The sequence below is a fragment of the Vipera berus genome, assembly GCF_964194415.1.
Source record: "Vipera berus genome assembly, chromosome: 2".
In the NCBI taxonomy this organism is placed as follows: domain Eukaryota; kingdom Metazoa; phylum Chordata; class Lepidosauria; order Squamata; family Viperidae; genus Vipera; species Vipera berus.
This window is the reverse complement of record NC_138203.1, coordinates 127,747,084-127,761,781: the sequence shown is the minus strand read 5'-3', so window position 1 is coordinate 127,761,781 and position 14,698 is coordinate 127,747,084. Positions and strand designations below refer to the sequence as shown.

Here is a 14,698-nt window from a genome sequence, read left to right as displayed (position 1 = left end):
AAATAGAAGCTGAGAAAAGAAACAGGGTACCCTCCGCCTCCACAAAAGCCTCAGAATTAACTGATTGAATCTTCAAAAATCTGGAGGGAGTCAAAAAAGAGTGGGGACTGGGGATTATCAGAAAAAATGACTATTTTTAAAAGGATGGCCAACATTTATCATTTTTACTTTCTTTTCCATTTTGAGTACAATTGATTTCATTTTTTATCAGCCTTCCCTTTTGTCTGGCAGCTAATTACAAAAGTTGTGTGATTTGTCACATATCAGGGTTAAGGAGAATACTTTTAGTTGATTTGAAGGGAAAATGACTGAATTATCTGGAAGACAAGATTGCATCTACGACAGTTATGTTTGCTGAATAAACAATACTCAGTAACAATGACACTAAATGTGGAGGCCATGTTGAATGCAAGTAATGGTATTTTTTTTGCAAATTTAATTATTTTTCAAGATTTGCTGTCAGCTAGGTGAAACTGTGGGGGAGGGGCTTTCTTGCTTATCTCCTGAGAACTATTTTTAAAGTCACATTCACTAAACATGGTTAATATTTTTTTAATAAACACAGAGCACATGTGTCAATCACATTTATTCAATACAAATACATAAAACAAGGTTTGAACACAGGCTTCCTGATTTATTGCCATCAAGGATAAAATATTCCTGACTTAATGTCAAGCCACAAAGTAACCCATCTATACAATGAGAAATTCTGAACAAGGAAACATAGCAAAGATAGTATTTGTCATGACCAAAACACTACTGATAATACAGTTCCAGGTTCATACCATCATGGATTTCATCTGAAAGTAAGGAGTTAAGGTTAATTTTTACAAGAAAATATTAATGAGTACTAACAGTAAGTAGGATTTGCCTTTGAAAATAACATCATGCCAAATGACCATTCTTTGGTAATACTGTCAATGCTGTTCAGATATATGCAAACATATATATTTATAATATGACCATATAGATTGGTATAATGCCCCAAATATCTTTTTTCCAGTTATTCAGATATTTAAAACCTAATTCTATTTTCTTGAGATAAAGAATGGTAGTGCACTTGTTAATTAGTATCAAGATCTACAATTTCCATTTCTTTCAAAGCTCAAGATGACAGAGAAACAAAATAGTATGGGTATCAAGCAACAGAGTTCCTTGTAATTCCTAAAAATTACAAAAAATGGGATATGGGGCCCTTCAAACAATTTCTGTCTTAGAGCCTTGATAGAACTGGAAAGGTTTATATTGCTGAGGATTCTGGGCTCATAAAAGAAACACTGGATGGAAAAGGCTTGGAAAATGGAAAAGATAAGTCTAGAAAGCTTTAATTTTCAATTTGAACTATTGAGTACAAAGCCTCATGCCATTTCTTATTTTGAACATTTTTAGAAGTTGTTTATGTCTGGAACAGAGCTGTTTCACATATGTAAAAAAAAGCTTTATTTGCAAAATTTAGTGCTCAAAGCAGTTCAGTATACCTTTAATTTTAAGACTGAAACTTTCTGATCTTAAAATAGGCTGCTCTATGTATCTCAAAAAGTGGTTCGATCTCAGAACAAAGATAAAACAGTCAATTTGCAGAACACTATATTCATGCTAAAATGTCTAAAATATCTAAAAGGGGTTAGAATCAATTAAGAAGATTGTATTTTTAAACATGTGCAGGATAATGATTTAGTATTCGACTAAAATTTAAATGCCTTCCCAAAAAATAAAAACCACACAAGAGTCATAATTTTAAAGAATGTTTAAAATGTCACATTTTCTTTCTCTAATCATCTGACCACTTTCTTCATTACTGTCAATCTTTTAAAGGATACAGTCTGCCAGCATCACATGGTCCTTGAAAATTGTATACCTACAATATATATAAAAATATATGTATAAAAATAGTAGCTATAGTTTTCACACAGTTCAGTTAAAATTAAGTCAACAATTATCACAGGCCTATACATAGGCCCCGACTTATGACCATAATGAAGCCTGCCTATCTATCATGGTCATAAGTTGTAATCCTCATAAAACCAACCCAATTTTATGGACCTTTTTCACAGTGGTTATTCATTCATGGGGTGGGGGGAAGAGAACCACCATAACCTCAAATCTTGGTCATATGTTAATAAGGTAAGTCCATCATAACTTCAAACAGCCACGACGTGACTGGTCATGAAGACTGCCCGTATAAACAATCACAACAAAATGAAAGGCCAATCAGCATTAAAGAGCTGGTACTGTGGGGACCACCACAAATTTGTTCTGATCTCATCAAACTGTATCATCTTAAATACTTATACAGATTATCAGTCTGCTGCCAATCACAATTCAAGGTTTCTGTTTCAAGCATAAATTTCAGTTTGTTACAATTTATTCCATTTTCATCAATTGGAGGCTGCAGTTGCTTCTTTCTAAACTATGAGATACAGATAATCCTTAACTTAAACTGTAATGGGGTCATTAAGCGAGACACCCACACGATTGTGTCGCTTAACAACTCCCATCCATTCATTTCCTGATGTGGTCAATAAGCGGAGCAGGGTCATAGAAGCCCTAGAAGAGGCCCAGCTCATAAGTGGCCTACCCTGGGTCTTCCCTAGCCCAAGGCACTCCACCCTGTTGGGTCCCACATTCTCTTTCCCACCTCCCATCACTGATCAGTCACTTAATTTTTTTTTTACTGTAGATCTTCCAGAAGCAGTTGCTTCACTGTGTGGACTTCCTACACAATGGAAGCCGCATGGCTACATCTCAGAAGTGGACACCATTTTGGAACAGCCCCAATTAAGTGCAGCCACTCTCAAATTGAACCCCATTTTCAAGACAGAGCCATGTGGCCTCCCCTGCATAAGAAAGCCACACAACACAGTAGCTATTTTGAGAAGATTTACGGTAAAAGACATGTCTCTAATTGGCTCACGTGAGTAGAGAGGAAGGTGAGACCTGCCTTAGACATAACCAGATTAAGTGCCTTTGGGGTAATCAGCTCAACTAACCTCACAAAGTTGTTGTTTTGGGGGAAATTAAGAGGCAGACTTACATATGTTTGTTATGTATAAAAAGGTGCAATGGTTGTATGACAAAATCAGTATCAGTCAATTCAAACAGCAACTTTACTTGGAACAGCTTACATTCTGTGACAATAATTTTAACACCATGGGACAATATCTATCAGATTTTTGAAAAGGATTTTAAGAGTAGATAAAGATGCCAAATCCAATCTAACCATTTGACTGACTGATCACCTGAGTAGTTGTATTCAAAGCATGTTATGAGTCAGTAGAGTAAGTTGGAGAGACTACTTACCATTTCTTCAGAACTATCTTGTCCCAGCGAGTACCAGTTTGGGCAGCAATAAGCTTCTTCAGATCCCTGATGCAATCATCAGTGCTGAGCAGTAATATTGGTTAAAGAAATGAATGAGAAAATAGGGCCCAGTATATTATAAGCACTAAATAAGCTATTTGTTATGCACAACTTAATCAGAAACAATTGAATCCCTTGTACAGTGTGAAATGGCTATGGATGCAGATATTCTGTACATTGTTCATATACAGATGACCAAAGGACTATTGTTTGGACTTTCAAATCTATGCACACATATCTGCATATATTGACTATAGACAATCCCTGGATTAAGAACAGCCAACTTGAGGACACCACCTAAATATGAACCTATATTAAAAATGGTAGATATTGTTCGCCTTCCTTGAGCTGACAAAGCACTGAAGCTACACAATGCTTTCAGGAATTGCTCAAGCCAAATATTTTTAACATAGGTAATTCTCAACCATAATAGAGCCTGCAATTCCAATCATAAGTTGTGATAGTTGCTAAATGGATGTTATGACCTTTTTTGCAGAGGTAGCAAACCCATTGTTTGCTATGGTTTTTTTTCTTCTGGAAACTGGATGTTAATGCCAGTTTCCACCAAAAACTTTGTAAATTGTGGTCATGTGACTGCAGGATGCTGCAAACAGCAATAAATGTGGTCCAGATACCAAGCATACAAACTTGTCATGTGACTGTAGGGGTGAGTGGCTGTTGGAACTTTGAATGCAGGTCATAAGAACCTTTTTCAGAGCATTGTAATTTTGAAAGGTTAAGCAACTGATCAGTCACACAAAGAAAGAGCAGTCATGAAGAGTTCTCACTCAATTTCCCATGCTACTAGCATGACAAAATTTTCATCTCCAAATTGGAATTTCCTGCAGATTCCTAAGATTCCCATAATGTGGTTATGCAGGGAAAAAGATTTCAAAGGAACAGATGCCCATTTCTGGGCTTGTCCTGGGGAAAACAATGGATACAGAAAGTCTATACACCACTGTTTAAATGCCAGGTTTTTAAGATGTAAAAAAAAATCAGATGAAGATGAATCTTTAGGGGTAAATAAAAACAAAAGAAAACTTGCAATAACCTGGTTGCACTTTTTATATCTGGTGGTATGTATAATATCCGACAGAAGCAAAACAGAGAAACATCTATTTAAGCCACATTCACACCAAATTAATGGTACCCATAATAAATATTTTCAATCTAGAATCCCTTTTTTTGCAATTTTACAGCCCAAAAGATCAGCTAAACAAAAGAAAAATAGTTGGTATCCCAAAGCGGTTTCTTTCGTTTCGGATACTTGCACTTCACTCTAACTTTCTTGCCCAGCCGATCGTTGCAAACTACTTCAATCATCTTGATCACGGCTTCACGTTCGGTCGGCTCTGCTAGAAAGCTAAACAAAATAATCAATGTCAAAAAAAAGTAGTAATCCGGCAGTCGGATGTAAACACCGAATAGTTTTAAAAAACATATTTTAAGCGGAGGAAAGGGAATTCTCAAGCTAATGGCCACTAATGGCGTTTCTCATCCGCCCTGGCCGCTTGAAGATGAACTTCAATTCCCAGAATTCTCCAGCATCTTCTAAAAGCCAAGGTTGATTGTTGTTGTTGTTAGTTGCGAAGTCGTGTCCGACCCATCACGACCCTATGGACAATGTTCCTCCAGGCCTTCCTGTCCTCTACCATCTTCTGGAGTCCATCTAGGCTCACGCCTACTGCTTCAGTGACTCCATCCAGCCACCTCATTCTCTGTCGTCCCCTTCTTCTATTGCCCTCAATCTTTCCCAGCATTAGGCTCTTCTCCAGTGAGTCCTTCCTTCTCATTAGGTGGCCAAAGTATTTGAGTTTTAGCTTCAGGATCTGGCCTTCTAAAGAGCAGTCAGGGTTGATCTCCTCTAGGACTGACCGGTTTGATCGCCTTGCAGTCCAAGGGACTTGAAGGAGTCTTCTCCAGCACCATAGTTCAAAGGCTTCAATTCTTTGGCGCTCAGCCTTTCTTATGGTCCAGCTTTCACTGCCATACATTGCAACTGGGAAGACCATAGCCTTCACTATACACACTTTTGTTGACAGGGTGATGTCTCTGCTTTTTAGTGTGCTGTCTAGATTTGCCATGGCTTTCCTCCCCAGGAGCAAGCGTCTTTTAATTTCTTGACTACAGTCCCCATCTGCAGTGATCTTGGAGCCCAGGAAAATAAAATCTGTCACTACCTCCATTTCTTCCCCATCTATTTGCCAGGAATTGAGAGGGCCGGATGCCATGATCTTGGTTTTCTTAATGTTTAGTTTCAACCCAACTTTTGCACTCTCCTTCTTCACTCGCAACAACAAAATAATCAATGTCAAAAAAAGTAGTAATCCGGCAGTCGGATGTAAACACCGAATATAGTTTAAAAAAACATATTTTAAGCGGAGGAAAGGGAATTCTCAAGCTAACGGCCACTAATGGCGTTTCTCATCCGCCCTGGCCGCTTGAAGATGAACTTCAATTCCCAGAATTCCCCAGCATCTTCAAAAAGCCAAGGTTGATAAACAATGCTAAATGTGGTACACTGTATACATCTTGAAACTCCTCCCCCTCTGCAACTGCATTAGAGGCCTCCGTGTACTAGACGCGGAAGTCTTACAAAGCCCCAGTGCCTAATCCAGGGGTCTTCAAACTTGGCCCTTTTATGACTTGTGGACTTCAACTCCCAGAATTCCTCAGCCAGCAAAGCTGGCTGAGGAATTCTTGGAATTGAAGTCCACCAGTCATAAAAGGGCCAAGTTTGAAGACCCCTGGCCTAATCCCTGAGGCGTTGACAGGTGGGAAGAAAAGTCTCCTCGTCACGCATTACTCACAAAAGCCCTCAACGACCAGGCCCAAACCACCGACCCCGACTCGAAATACGCCCCCACCCCCCCAAGAGCCCCGCTCTCACCGCGGAGCAGGCTTCCTTTGAGACAGCCGAGACGCCACAACCCCTTCGCGGAAGATGGAGACCTCGCGCAAAAGAAGCGGAGGCTCGTCGACCCGGAAGTGCGGGGTCATTTGGGAAACGGAAGTTCTACAAACCCCCTTCCGCCCACAGTTGTCGCTCTTCTAATACCGTCGCGTAGAAGATTACCAGTAGGAAGAAAACGCTGTGATAAACGATGGCCGCGCTATCCCCCCCGACTCTTTCCTCTCTCCCGGACTCGCTTCTGCTCCAGATTCTGGTCTGGCTGCCGCCGTGTGACCGAGTGGGCGTGGCCAGGTAGTAGTCGGCTCCGCCTCGCGTTCTCTATTTCCATGGGAACCCGCCTCCCTCCTCTCAACGTTCAACGATGCTGCCTTGTAGTCGTCCTAATTTCAGGATAGAGCCGGCCCGCATGCGCAGCCGTTGGTCAAATGCCGAGGGATGGCTGTGCTTGCGGCGCGAGGGCTAAACTCGTCGCAATGCGAAGTAACGTGTCAATGGAAACACTGTGCAAGGGGCAAATAAATCCCGTGACATCCGTCTAGGACAGGGGTCGGCAACCTCGGCTCTTTTATGACTCGTGGACTTCAACTCCCAGCATTCCTGAGCCAGCTATGCTGGCTCAGGAATTCTGGGAGTTGAAGTCCACGAGTCATAAAAGAGCCGAGGTTGCCGACCCCTGGTCTAGGAATACCTGGGGGGGGGAGTGGGGAGGAAATAAGCCTCAGGATCATCTTGATCTCTTCTTTTAGGGAAGATTTATTTATTTATTTTTATTTATTTATTTTATTTAGATTTATATACCGCCCTTTCCCGAAGGACTCAGGGCGGTTTACAGGGCATTTAAAAAACAGTCAATACAAATGTTAAAACAAATTAAAAGAGATTAAATAGAACCCTGAGAAAATTAAAACCCAGTTAAAATTAAAATTTAAAAAATTCTCAGCCTGGGCCAGAGAGCTCGAAGAGCCAGGTCTTCAGGTCCCGGCGGAAAGAACGGAGGGTGTGGGCAGTCCTAAGCTCCGCAGGCAGCTGGTTCCACAGGGCAGGCGCACCCACTGAGAAGGCCCTACCCCTGGGTGTTATCCGCCGGCAGTCTTTAACCGGCGGCACCCTGAGGAGACCCTCCCTGTGGGAGCGCACTGGACGAAGGGAACTTGATGCTGGCAGCAGGTGTTCCCTCAAATATCCCAATCTTAACCAATCTTCTCTTTCTGCAGAGTCTGCAAACGGTGGCGTCGTTTGGTGCGGGACAACTTCTTGTGGCGACACGTGGACCTCTCTTCTTGCAGGGTGGGAATGCCTTGTCACTGTGTGTTTTTTTAGTTTTGCCAGCTTCGCTCATTCCTAAGTGTACATCTCTTTCTGCTCTGCACCTGTGTATTTTCTTATCATGTAACCATAGTGACTCCAGCTATGTCCAGCCAATGTTTTGGTTTTAAACTGTTTTGTGTGCAGGCCTAGAAAAAGTTTCCCACAGTTGCTACTTTACTTTGTTCTTCTGCCTGATGAGAGAATGTAGTCAGTCTAGGTCTTTTGTTTTCTCATTAAACAAATTTTACTATAGAACATGTTTTGGATTTCTTTTCTTTGATATTGACCATGCAAATGAACCACAGTCCATCCACCTCTGGTCGGACTGTTAATTGTTCCGCAACATGCCTAACAACCCATAGTCGCATATATGAGAAGAGAGGCTATATGAATTTTAACAACTAAGTAGTTCTGAAGATAGGAGATGTTTTGGGAAAGGCGTTGGGAGGGAACAAGCAAAATGGGCCAGATCAGACGCTGTACAAAAGATAGACTATAATTTAAAAGAGAGAGAGAGAGAAAGACATCTTCGTAGTGATGTAATTCAGGACAATATCTGGCAAAACGAATAGTGTTATTTTAATCTGCGCAACATAGCATGCTTTATTATAAGCAGTGTTCCATTGATGATTTAGGTGACATAATTTTATTCTAGTTTTTATATAGGTAAATAACAAGCATGTTCACAGTTAGCATGCTTATCAGACAAAAAAGTCTAACCCGATAATGCTTAAAACTATAGAATGTGGTAGTTTCTGCAGAAGAGATTGAAATTGGCAAGATTGCCAGTGAAACATTAAAATTTACTTTTTTATTATTTTTTTTTTATTTTTTTTAATTCCATTTATATCCCGCCCTTCTCCAAAGACTCAGGGCGGCTTACAAGCTTAGCAGTAAAATGCAAGCCCCATCCTTTTAGTACATGCATCAATTTCACAGGAACCTTCTGAAGTAGCAGAACTTGCATATACAATGTTCTGTCTGCCATTTTGACATTTCACACATCACATACTGCATGTAGATGCCACTGATACAGGATTTAAAACATCTAGTCTAATTCTATTTTATTCATCTGTTTTAGAAATAAGATTCACTGAGCTAATTCATATCTGGTTTGTGGTCGTAAGCTTGCAGGTTAGTTTAGGTTTCTGTGCCAATTATAGTTTTCAGTTATTATATGCATTCCAGTATTTTTTTCCAGTTGCCAATTCTATTGTTTTTTTCCTTCCCTTTAGATATCGTCCAAGATCTTATGGCATCTTCTACGGAACTATTTCCAAGGCAGCTTGTGGACTCTGAAACTACGGGGATCCCTCCTCTCCTTTCGAAAACAAGAAATACTTACCTCAGCATTGATGCAGGCTTTGGGTAAACAATGTCCCAAACTCCAGCAGTTGAGCTTGATGGAGCTAGATCTCCGTTCATTCCAGTATGGTTATCTGCCCTCTTCTCTTACCTCCCTGGAATTGAGATGCTGTGAGATTCCTTTTGTTTGGTTCCAAGTGCCAGATGCCTCCTGCAGTTTCCCAAGAATCCAGCAACTTTCAATCTGGAATGTTCCTGCTTTTTCTAACCAGCACTTATTGAATATCGCCACCCAGAGCACACTCAAGACGCTTATCCTTTCAGAAGTCTACCGTATAACAGATGTGGGGATCCAGGCAGTAGCACCACATCTGAAAGACCTTCAGCACCTTGCCTTGTGCCATTGTAGCATTGGTGATTCAGCCATGCACTTCATTGGGCGACACCTGAAACAACTAAACCATTTAGATCTCAGGAGCAATTCTTTGACAGATGCAGGTCTTATTTGCTTAAGTGGTTTGCCAATCTTAGAGAGCCTTTGTTTGAAAGACTGCAGTCAACTTTCTCCAGAAACCATTTTAATTGTTTGCCAGTCATTCCCCAACTTGAAGCGTCTTGATTTAAGCAGGATAGACTTTGAAGACAAAATATTCCAAAAGATCCAGTTCGGTTTGCCAAGCTGTACAGTGGCAAACACCATCCCTTGCACAGATTCCAGTGCACTATCTTAGAAGATAGCTAATTTCCCCTCTGCATGTTTTTCACAGGTCAAAAGGTGGCAGCACTCAGATACATCTCAGCAGCTTTTTGTCCTTACAGCCGAAATGTTTGTAGCAGGCTAAAAATGGAATAGATCAGACAAAACAACACATCTCAAAGGCCATTTGTTTGACTGTTGTGCAAATTATATGGCCAGTGTTTGTACTGCAGATGTCCTCTGATGTGGACATAGCTCAAGCATAAAGAATGCACTGTCTTCCAAATTTTTTGATATATCCCTCAACTCCTACCAGTTCCAGCAAATACAATCAACTGTGAACCTTCATGGAAAAAGTATCCAATAATACCAGGAGACTGCCAGGTTCCAAATGTTATTAGACATACTATAACATTTTAAATGCAAGGAGCAAATTTTTGGGCATCTAATCTAGGACATAGTCTCAGTTTTGACTGAGTCCATTCCTCTTCCTGAATAACTCAAAAGAGCTGGTATCTTTGAACAAGCGCAAAAGTTACATTTACAAAACAAATGCATAATTTTCAAGACTGACTACATTTTTTTAAACAGCCTATTTATTTGAAATCTGACACATCAAGTTTGGCTTTTTAAAAAATAAATTATCTGATGTTTGCATTTCACATTTTTCCCCCATGAATTCTGAAACTGATTAACTTCCAGATAGGACTTAAGTTATGGATATTCCATCAAATGCTTGTTAAAAAGCCTACTACCTGGTATCTCAAATGCATGCAGAAGCTTTGGGAGCGTCCTGCAGAGCCCACTCTAAAAGTTGGTTTGGAATACAGCCTGGGCTTTCTACCCAAAAGATAAATGTGATCCTCAGATTGAAGAAAAAAATTCACCCTTGCAATATTTGATCTAAAATTAGAATGAGCTGTCAACCTTATTTTGTTGCACTGTGTTTCCCTGAAAGTAAGACCTACCCTCCAAATAAGCTCTAGTTTTGGGGTGAGATGCCTAAAAATCAAGCTAAGGGGATGGTGGAGCTTACCATTGCAGCCAGGCCTTGCGTGGATCCACACTTGCCTCGCCGGCCCACTTTTTATGCGGCTAAAGAAAGCTTCATTCTGCAGCTGAGAATGGAGCTCCAGGCTGCATTTCGCTGTCAGAGGCCTTTCCGAAAGGCCTTTGCAGCATTGTACTACTGATCCAACTTCTCCATGTCACCTTGGTTTTCATTAGCATCAATACCAGCAGAGAATAATGTCTTTGGCTGTTATGGACAATGCTTGGAGCTCACTGAACCATTCGTGGAGTTACCAAGGGGACTATTTTCTGCATTTCTTAACCCTTTCCTCCCAGGAAAATGTATGAGCTATAATCTTTTCCAACAATTTCATGCAGTCCCTGATGCTACACTGCTCTGTTCTTGTACCTAGTGATGGGAACCTGCGGTATAGTAGAATTTTCTTGCACCTTGTGTTCCAACTTCCATTTTGCACACATTAAACTACGCATAAGCTTGTTGAACAGAATGAACTCCCTAATCTTCACATTAATTGTATCAGGCTTGTATCTTATTTGCATTGTCTTTGCCTTTTTCCATTCTTTTTTTTTTGTCACTGCTGATCGTTGCATCACTATGGTGACTTAAAAAATAAAGTCCTTCAAACTGAATTAGATTCCTGGTGATTTAATGAGCATTTAATGAGCATCAAGTTCCCTTCGTCCAGTGCGCTCCCACAGGGAGGGTCTTCTCAGGGTGCCGCTGGTAAAAGATTGCCGGCGGGTAACGCCCAGGGGGAGGGCCTTCTCAGTGGGTGCGCCTGCCCTCTGGAACCAGCTGCCCATGGAGCTGAGGACTGCCCCCGACCTCCGTTCATTCCGCCAGGACCTGAAGACCTGGCTCTTCGAGCTCTCTGGCCCAGGCTGAGAATTTTAATTTTAATTTTAATTGGGGTTTTTACTCTTTCAGGGACTGTTATAATCTTTTTAATTGTTTTTTAATTTTTGTATTTCTTGTTTTAATTCCCTGTAAACCGCCCTGAGTCCTTCGGGAAAGGGCGGTATACAAATCCAATTAAATAAATAAATAAATAAAATGTTCACATAGGTTGTTGGTTTTAGTGTTTGCAACAATATGGAATTAGTTATGTTAGTGCCTTCTGATATGTTTTTCTCTATTGACCAACCTTATAATCCTAGGTTTTCCTGGTGGTTTCCTATTTAAATCTTAATCTGGTGTGATACTGCTTAGCTTTGCTACTGCCAATTAGTTGAGTCTAATTCCTACTTTCTCATAAAAAGTTATTGAGCCTTTCTGGTCATGTTTGTGACAATAATCTTTGCTCAACTTCTGTATTCACCTGCAGCTTAAAATAAATTTTGGAAGAGGAACTAATTCTTTTAAATTATTTATATTCGTTGAGAATTTTACATATAATAAAAATCAAATCTAAAGAAAAGGTGAAAGAAAAGTTATTAAATATGACTACCAACCTTCTCTTCAGCAGATTTACAGTTCTATAATCCTCCTTCCCTCTTAGATGTACAAATCACTTCAACCCCTCATTTAGTTTAGTCCACATCTTTTTAAATCCTACAATCAGGTTTTTTTTTCTTTCAGCAAAAAGCCCATATAACGTTTCCAGTCTGTTTAGGTCAGGGGACTTCAAACTTGGCCGTTTTATGACTTGGGGACTACAACTCTCAGAATTCCTAAGCCAGGCATGCTAGCTGAGGAATTCTGGAAGTCCACAGGTCATAAAAGGGCCAAGTTTGAAGACCCCTGGTTTAGGTAGATAAATATTGACTTACTGAAGTACATTTGCCACTGTGATTATTTTTCTATTTATGATATAAACTCTTGATTATCAGGGACCATCCACAATTGGTGTAAAAGGATGTGGTCAGCCTAACGTAATGTTCATTCTGGCCCTATCAGATTGCACTGCCTTTCAAAGGATGACCCAGTAGGTCACAAGGTTGTCTAGTATTATATAAAGTTAAAGCATCAAATAATTTACACACTCGAACAAGTGACTTTTTAAAAGAAAAATAATTTTACTGTTGGCTTCTATCCTTTACATCAGGGGTGTCAAACTGCCAGCTCGCAGGTCAGAGCGTCACGGAGAAACCGCGCCCATCCCATTGCCGGCAATGGGAAAAAGTTCCGATACATCGCGCAACGTCGCGTGACGTCGCGAGTTTGACATGTCTGCTTTACATTATCATGAGTTCTGTAATGGAATATTGACTATAGGTCTCCCTGAAATAGAATCTTGCTAGTTTAAAACTTGGCAGAAAAAATTAATTACTATTCTTATTTCCTCAGCTTCCTGTCTCCCTGCGCTTTTTTTAAAAAAAATAAATAAATCTGTTCACTGTTTTATCATTTTTCCAATCACCCAATCAAGAGACAAGTTTCATCTTCAGCTCTCAAAGTACAAAGCTAGGGTGAACGCTTCTACCAGAAGTGATTGAAAAAAATAGTGAAATATGTACATGACTGGATTTTTAAAAAATCCAGGTAAAAGAAAACTCAAAGAAAGAAAAATAGCTATTAAAAAAACAACAACATTTTTGCTGGGTTTCAAACCACCGACTTTCTGTTTATAAGGACTGATAGTTATTACAGCATTCATGATCTAAAATATGCTAGTGTCATGGGCCATGATTCAGATTCAGACAGACTCAATTATGACACCCTTCCATCTGAATCTCGATTGTCACCCTCAGGAATCTTCAAACCATAATTCATCTGAGGAAGCTCAGCAATCACAGGCATCTCCTGAACAGCTGGAAAACTCAGATGAAGAGAGAGAGGACCCTCAAGTCCTAGGTCCCGATACAGACAGCAGCAAGCAAAGCAATGACAGTCAATGAGACTCCTCTCTTGGATAAAGCTGAGGCCTGACTAATTGCAGCCAGCTGCCTGCATACAGCTTTACTTTCAGTCTTCCTTGGAAACAACTTTCAGAATTCCAACTTGTGACTTTTGTTCCTTTATTTATTTGTTCTTGAACCCTTTTGAACTGGCTGACTACTTGACAGTTTGATTCCTGGAAGGAATTTGTATTATTCTGTTGCTGCTTAAAATACAAATGGACTAATTCAGGCAAGCTCTCTTTGCATAGACCTTGATTTATGATCTTGTCTACTATTATCTACTTAACACTTTTGCAACTATCTGTGTGTGTCTGGAAAGGGAGACAGAACAATTAGAGATTGTACTGTAGTAAGCATTGACTCCACTGAAAGGGTATTCTAGCCTTCCAAAGTGGTTAATGAACTGCTGGGGCTGGGTAGCCTTCAACACATAAAAGCATGCTATCAGAAATTGGCAATCATTTTGGTGATAACCACTAAGCACTGCAGATGAAAGACAATGGGATGTTCCCAGCATGTAATTATATTTTCTTCCATTTCAGCTTAAGTATACAATGTTCTTAATGATGGAAGATACAAACAGAGATTGGGTAAAATTTACAAAATATTAATGTAACTTGTGCCTTTTTAAGTAAAGCAGTATTTAAATTAAATATTCAATATATGTTTCATATATGGATATACAAATATTTTTAAGGACTGATATAATCTTTTGCTCCTATAGAATTAAACTGCTGGCTGAAAGAGAAAATGGAATAGCAGATCAAGAATTTCTATATAAATTCATTTTCATTATTTGAAGTTGAGATGGAGGAGAAATTAAGAAACTAATTAAATTGGTTGTGATAGATGCAAATTGCTGTGATAGGTGCAAATTGATTTTTATTTTTAAAGGGACATTTTACCCAAAGCAATAAATCATTTACAGAATTTAAGCATATGGTTAATATATATCTATTAGTACAAAATTATAATTCTTCAAATATTTACATTTTACCAAAGTCATTAGAGAGTGGAGTTATGTCTTTGAAGGAAGCATGAGAATTAGAGAATTGGAATAGAAATAAAAATAAAAAAGAATCATTCCTAAGTGACCCCTCAACAATTTTGCAGCAAGTAGATTAAGATTTTACAAACAGATATCGGTCAACATTGGACACAACTGATGATGAATTTGAAGAAAACAACTCTGCTTGATAAAGCTGAGGAAAGGAAAGGCAATGGATAAGTGGAGAAAT

The 14,698-nt window shown here is 39.6% G+C and overlaps 2 protein-coding genes across 3 annotated transcripts; one reads left to right on the top strand and one right to left on the bottom strand.

Annotated features, from left to right (window-relative positions):
• Nucleotides 1-571: 571 nt before the first annotated feature.
• UBL5 (ubiquitin like 5) lies at nucleotides 572-6,539 on the bottom strand. Of its 2 annotated transcripts, none has more exons than XM_081316586.1 (5): nucleotides 6,440-6,539; nucleotides 4,631-4,726; nucleotides 3,301-3,384; nucleotides 1,821-1,858; nucleotides 572-800 (listed from the first exon to the last, which is right to left on the bottom strand). In XM_081316586.1, the coding sequence occupies exons 2-5, from the start codon at nucleotides 4,684-4,686 to the stop codon at nucleotides 757-759; spliced, it is 222 nt and encodes a 73-aa protein (XP_081172712.1). In that variant the 5' UTR covers nucleotides 4,687-4,726; nucleotides 6,440-6,539; the 3' UTR covers nucleotides 572-756. The 2 variants fall into 2 exon arrangements, with proteins under 2 accessions (XP_081172712.1, XP_081172711.1); XM_081316585.1 differs by having other exon boundaries at nucleotides 6,254-6,487.
• On the top strand, nucleotides 6,431-11,249 carry FBXL12 (F-box and leucine rich repeat protein 12). Its single transcript, XM_081316582.1, has 3 exons — nucleotides 6,431-6,568; nucleotides 7,492-7,564; nucleotides 8,821-11,249. The coding sequence occupies exons 1-3, from the start codon at nucleotides 6,468-6,470 to the stop codon at nucleotides 9,619-9,621; spliced, it is 975 nt and encodes a 324-aa protein (XP_081172708.1). The 5' UTR covers nucleotides 6,431-6,467; the 3' UTR covers nucleotides 9,622-11,249.
• Nucleotides 11,250-14,698: the final 3,449 nt, after the last annotated feature.

Bases quoted from the DNA above. Each gene is read 5' to 3' on its own strand.
- FBXL12 (XM_081316582.1), top strand. From the start codon at position 6,468: ATGGCCGCGCTATCCCCCCCGACTCTTTCCTCTCTCCCGGACTCGCTT. The intron at 6,569-7,491 runs GTAGTAGTCGGC...CTCTTTCTGCAG, and splicing joins GACCGAGTGGGCGTGGCCAG to AGTCTGCAAACGGTGGCGTC. The intron at 7,565-8,820 runs GTGGGAATGCCT...CCTTCCCTTTAG, and splicing joins TGGACCTCTCTTCTTGCAGG to ATATCGTCCAAGATCTTATG.
- UBL5 (XM_081316585.1), bottom strand. From the start codon at position 6,363: ATGACCCCGCACTTCCGGGTCGACGAGCCTCCGCTTCTTTTGCGCGAG. The intron at 3,385-4,630 runs GTATCCGAAACG...ATTACTGCTCAG, and splicing joins AAAGTTAGAGTGAAGTGCAA to CACTGATGATTGCATCAGGG. The intron at 801-1,820 runs GTATCCTTTAAA...CCTTACTTTCAG, and splicing joins CCATGTGATGCTGGCAGACT to ATGAAATCCATGATGGTATG.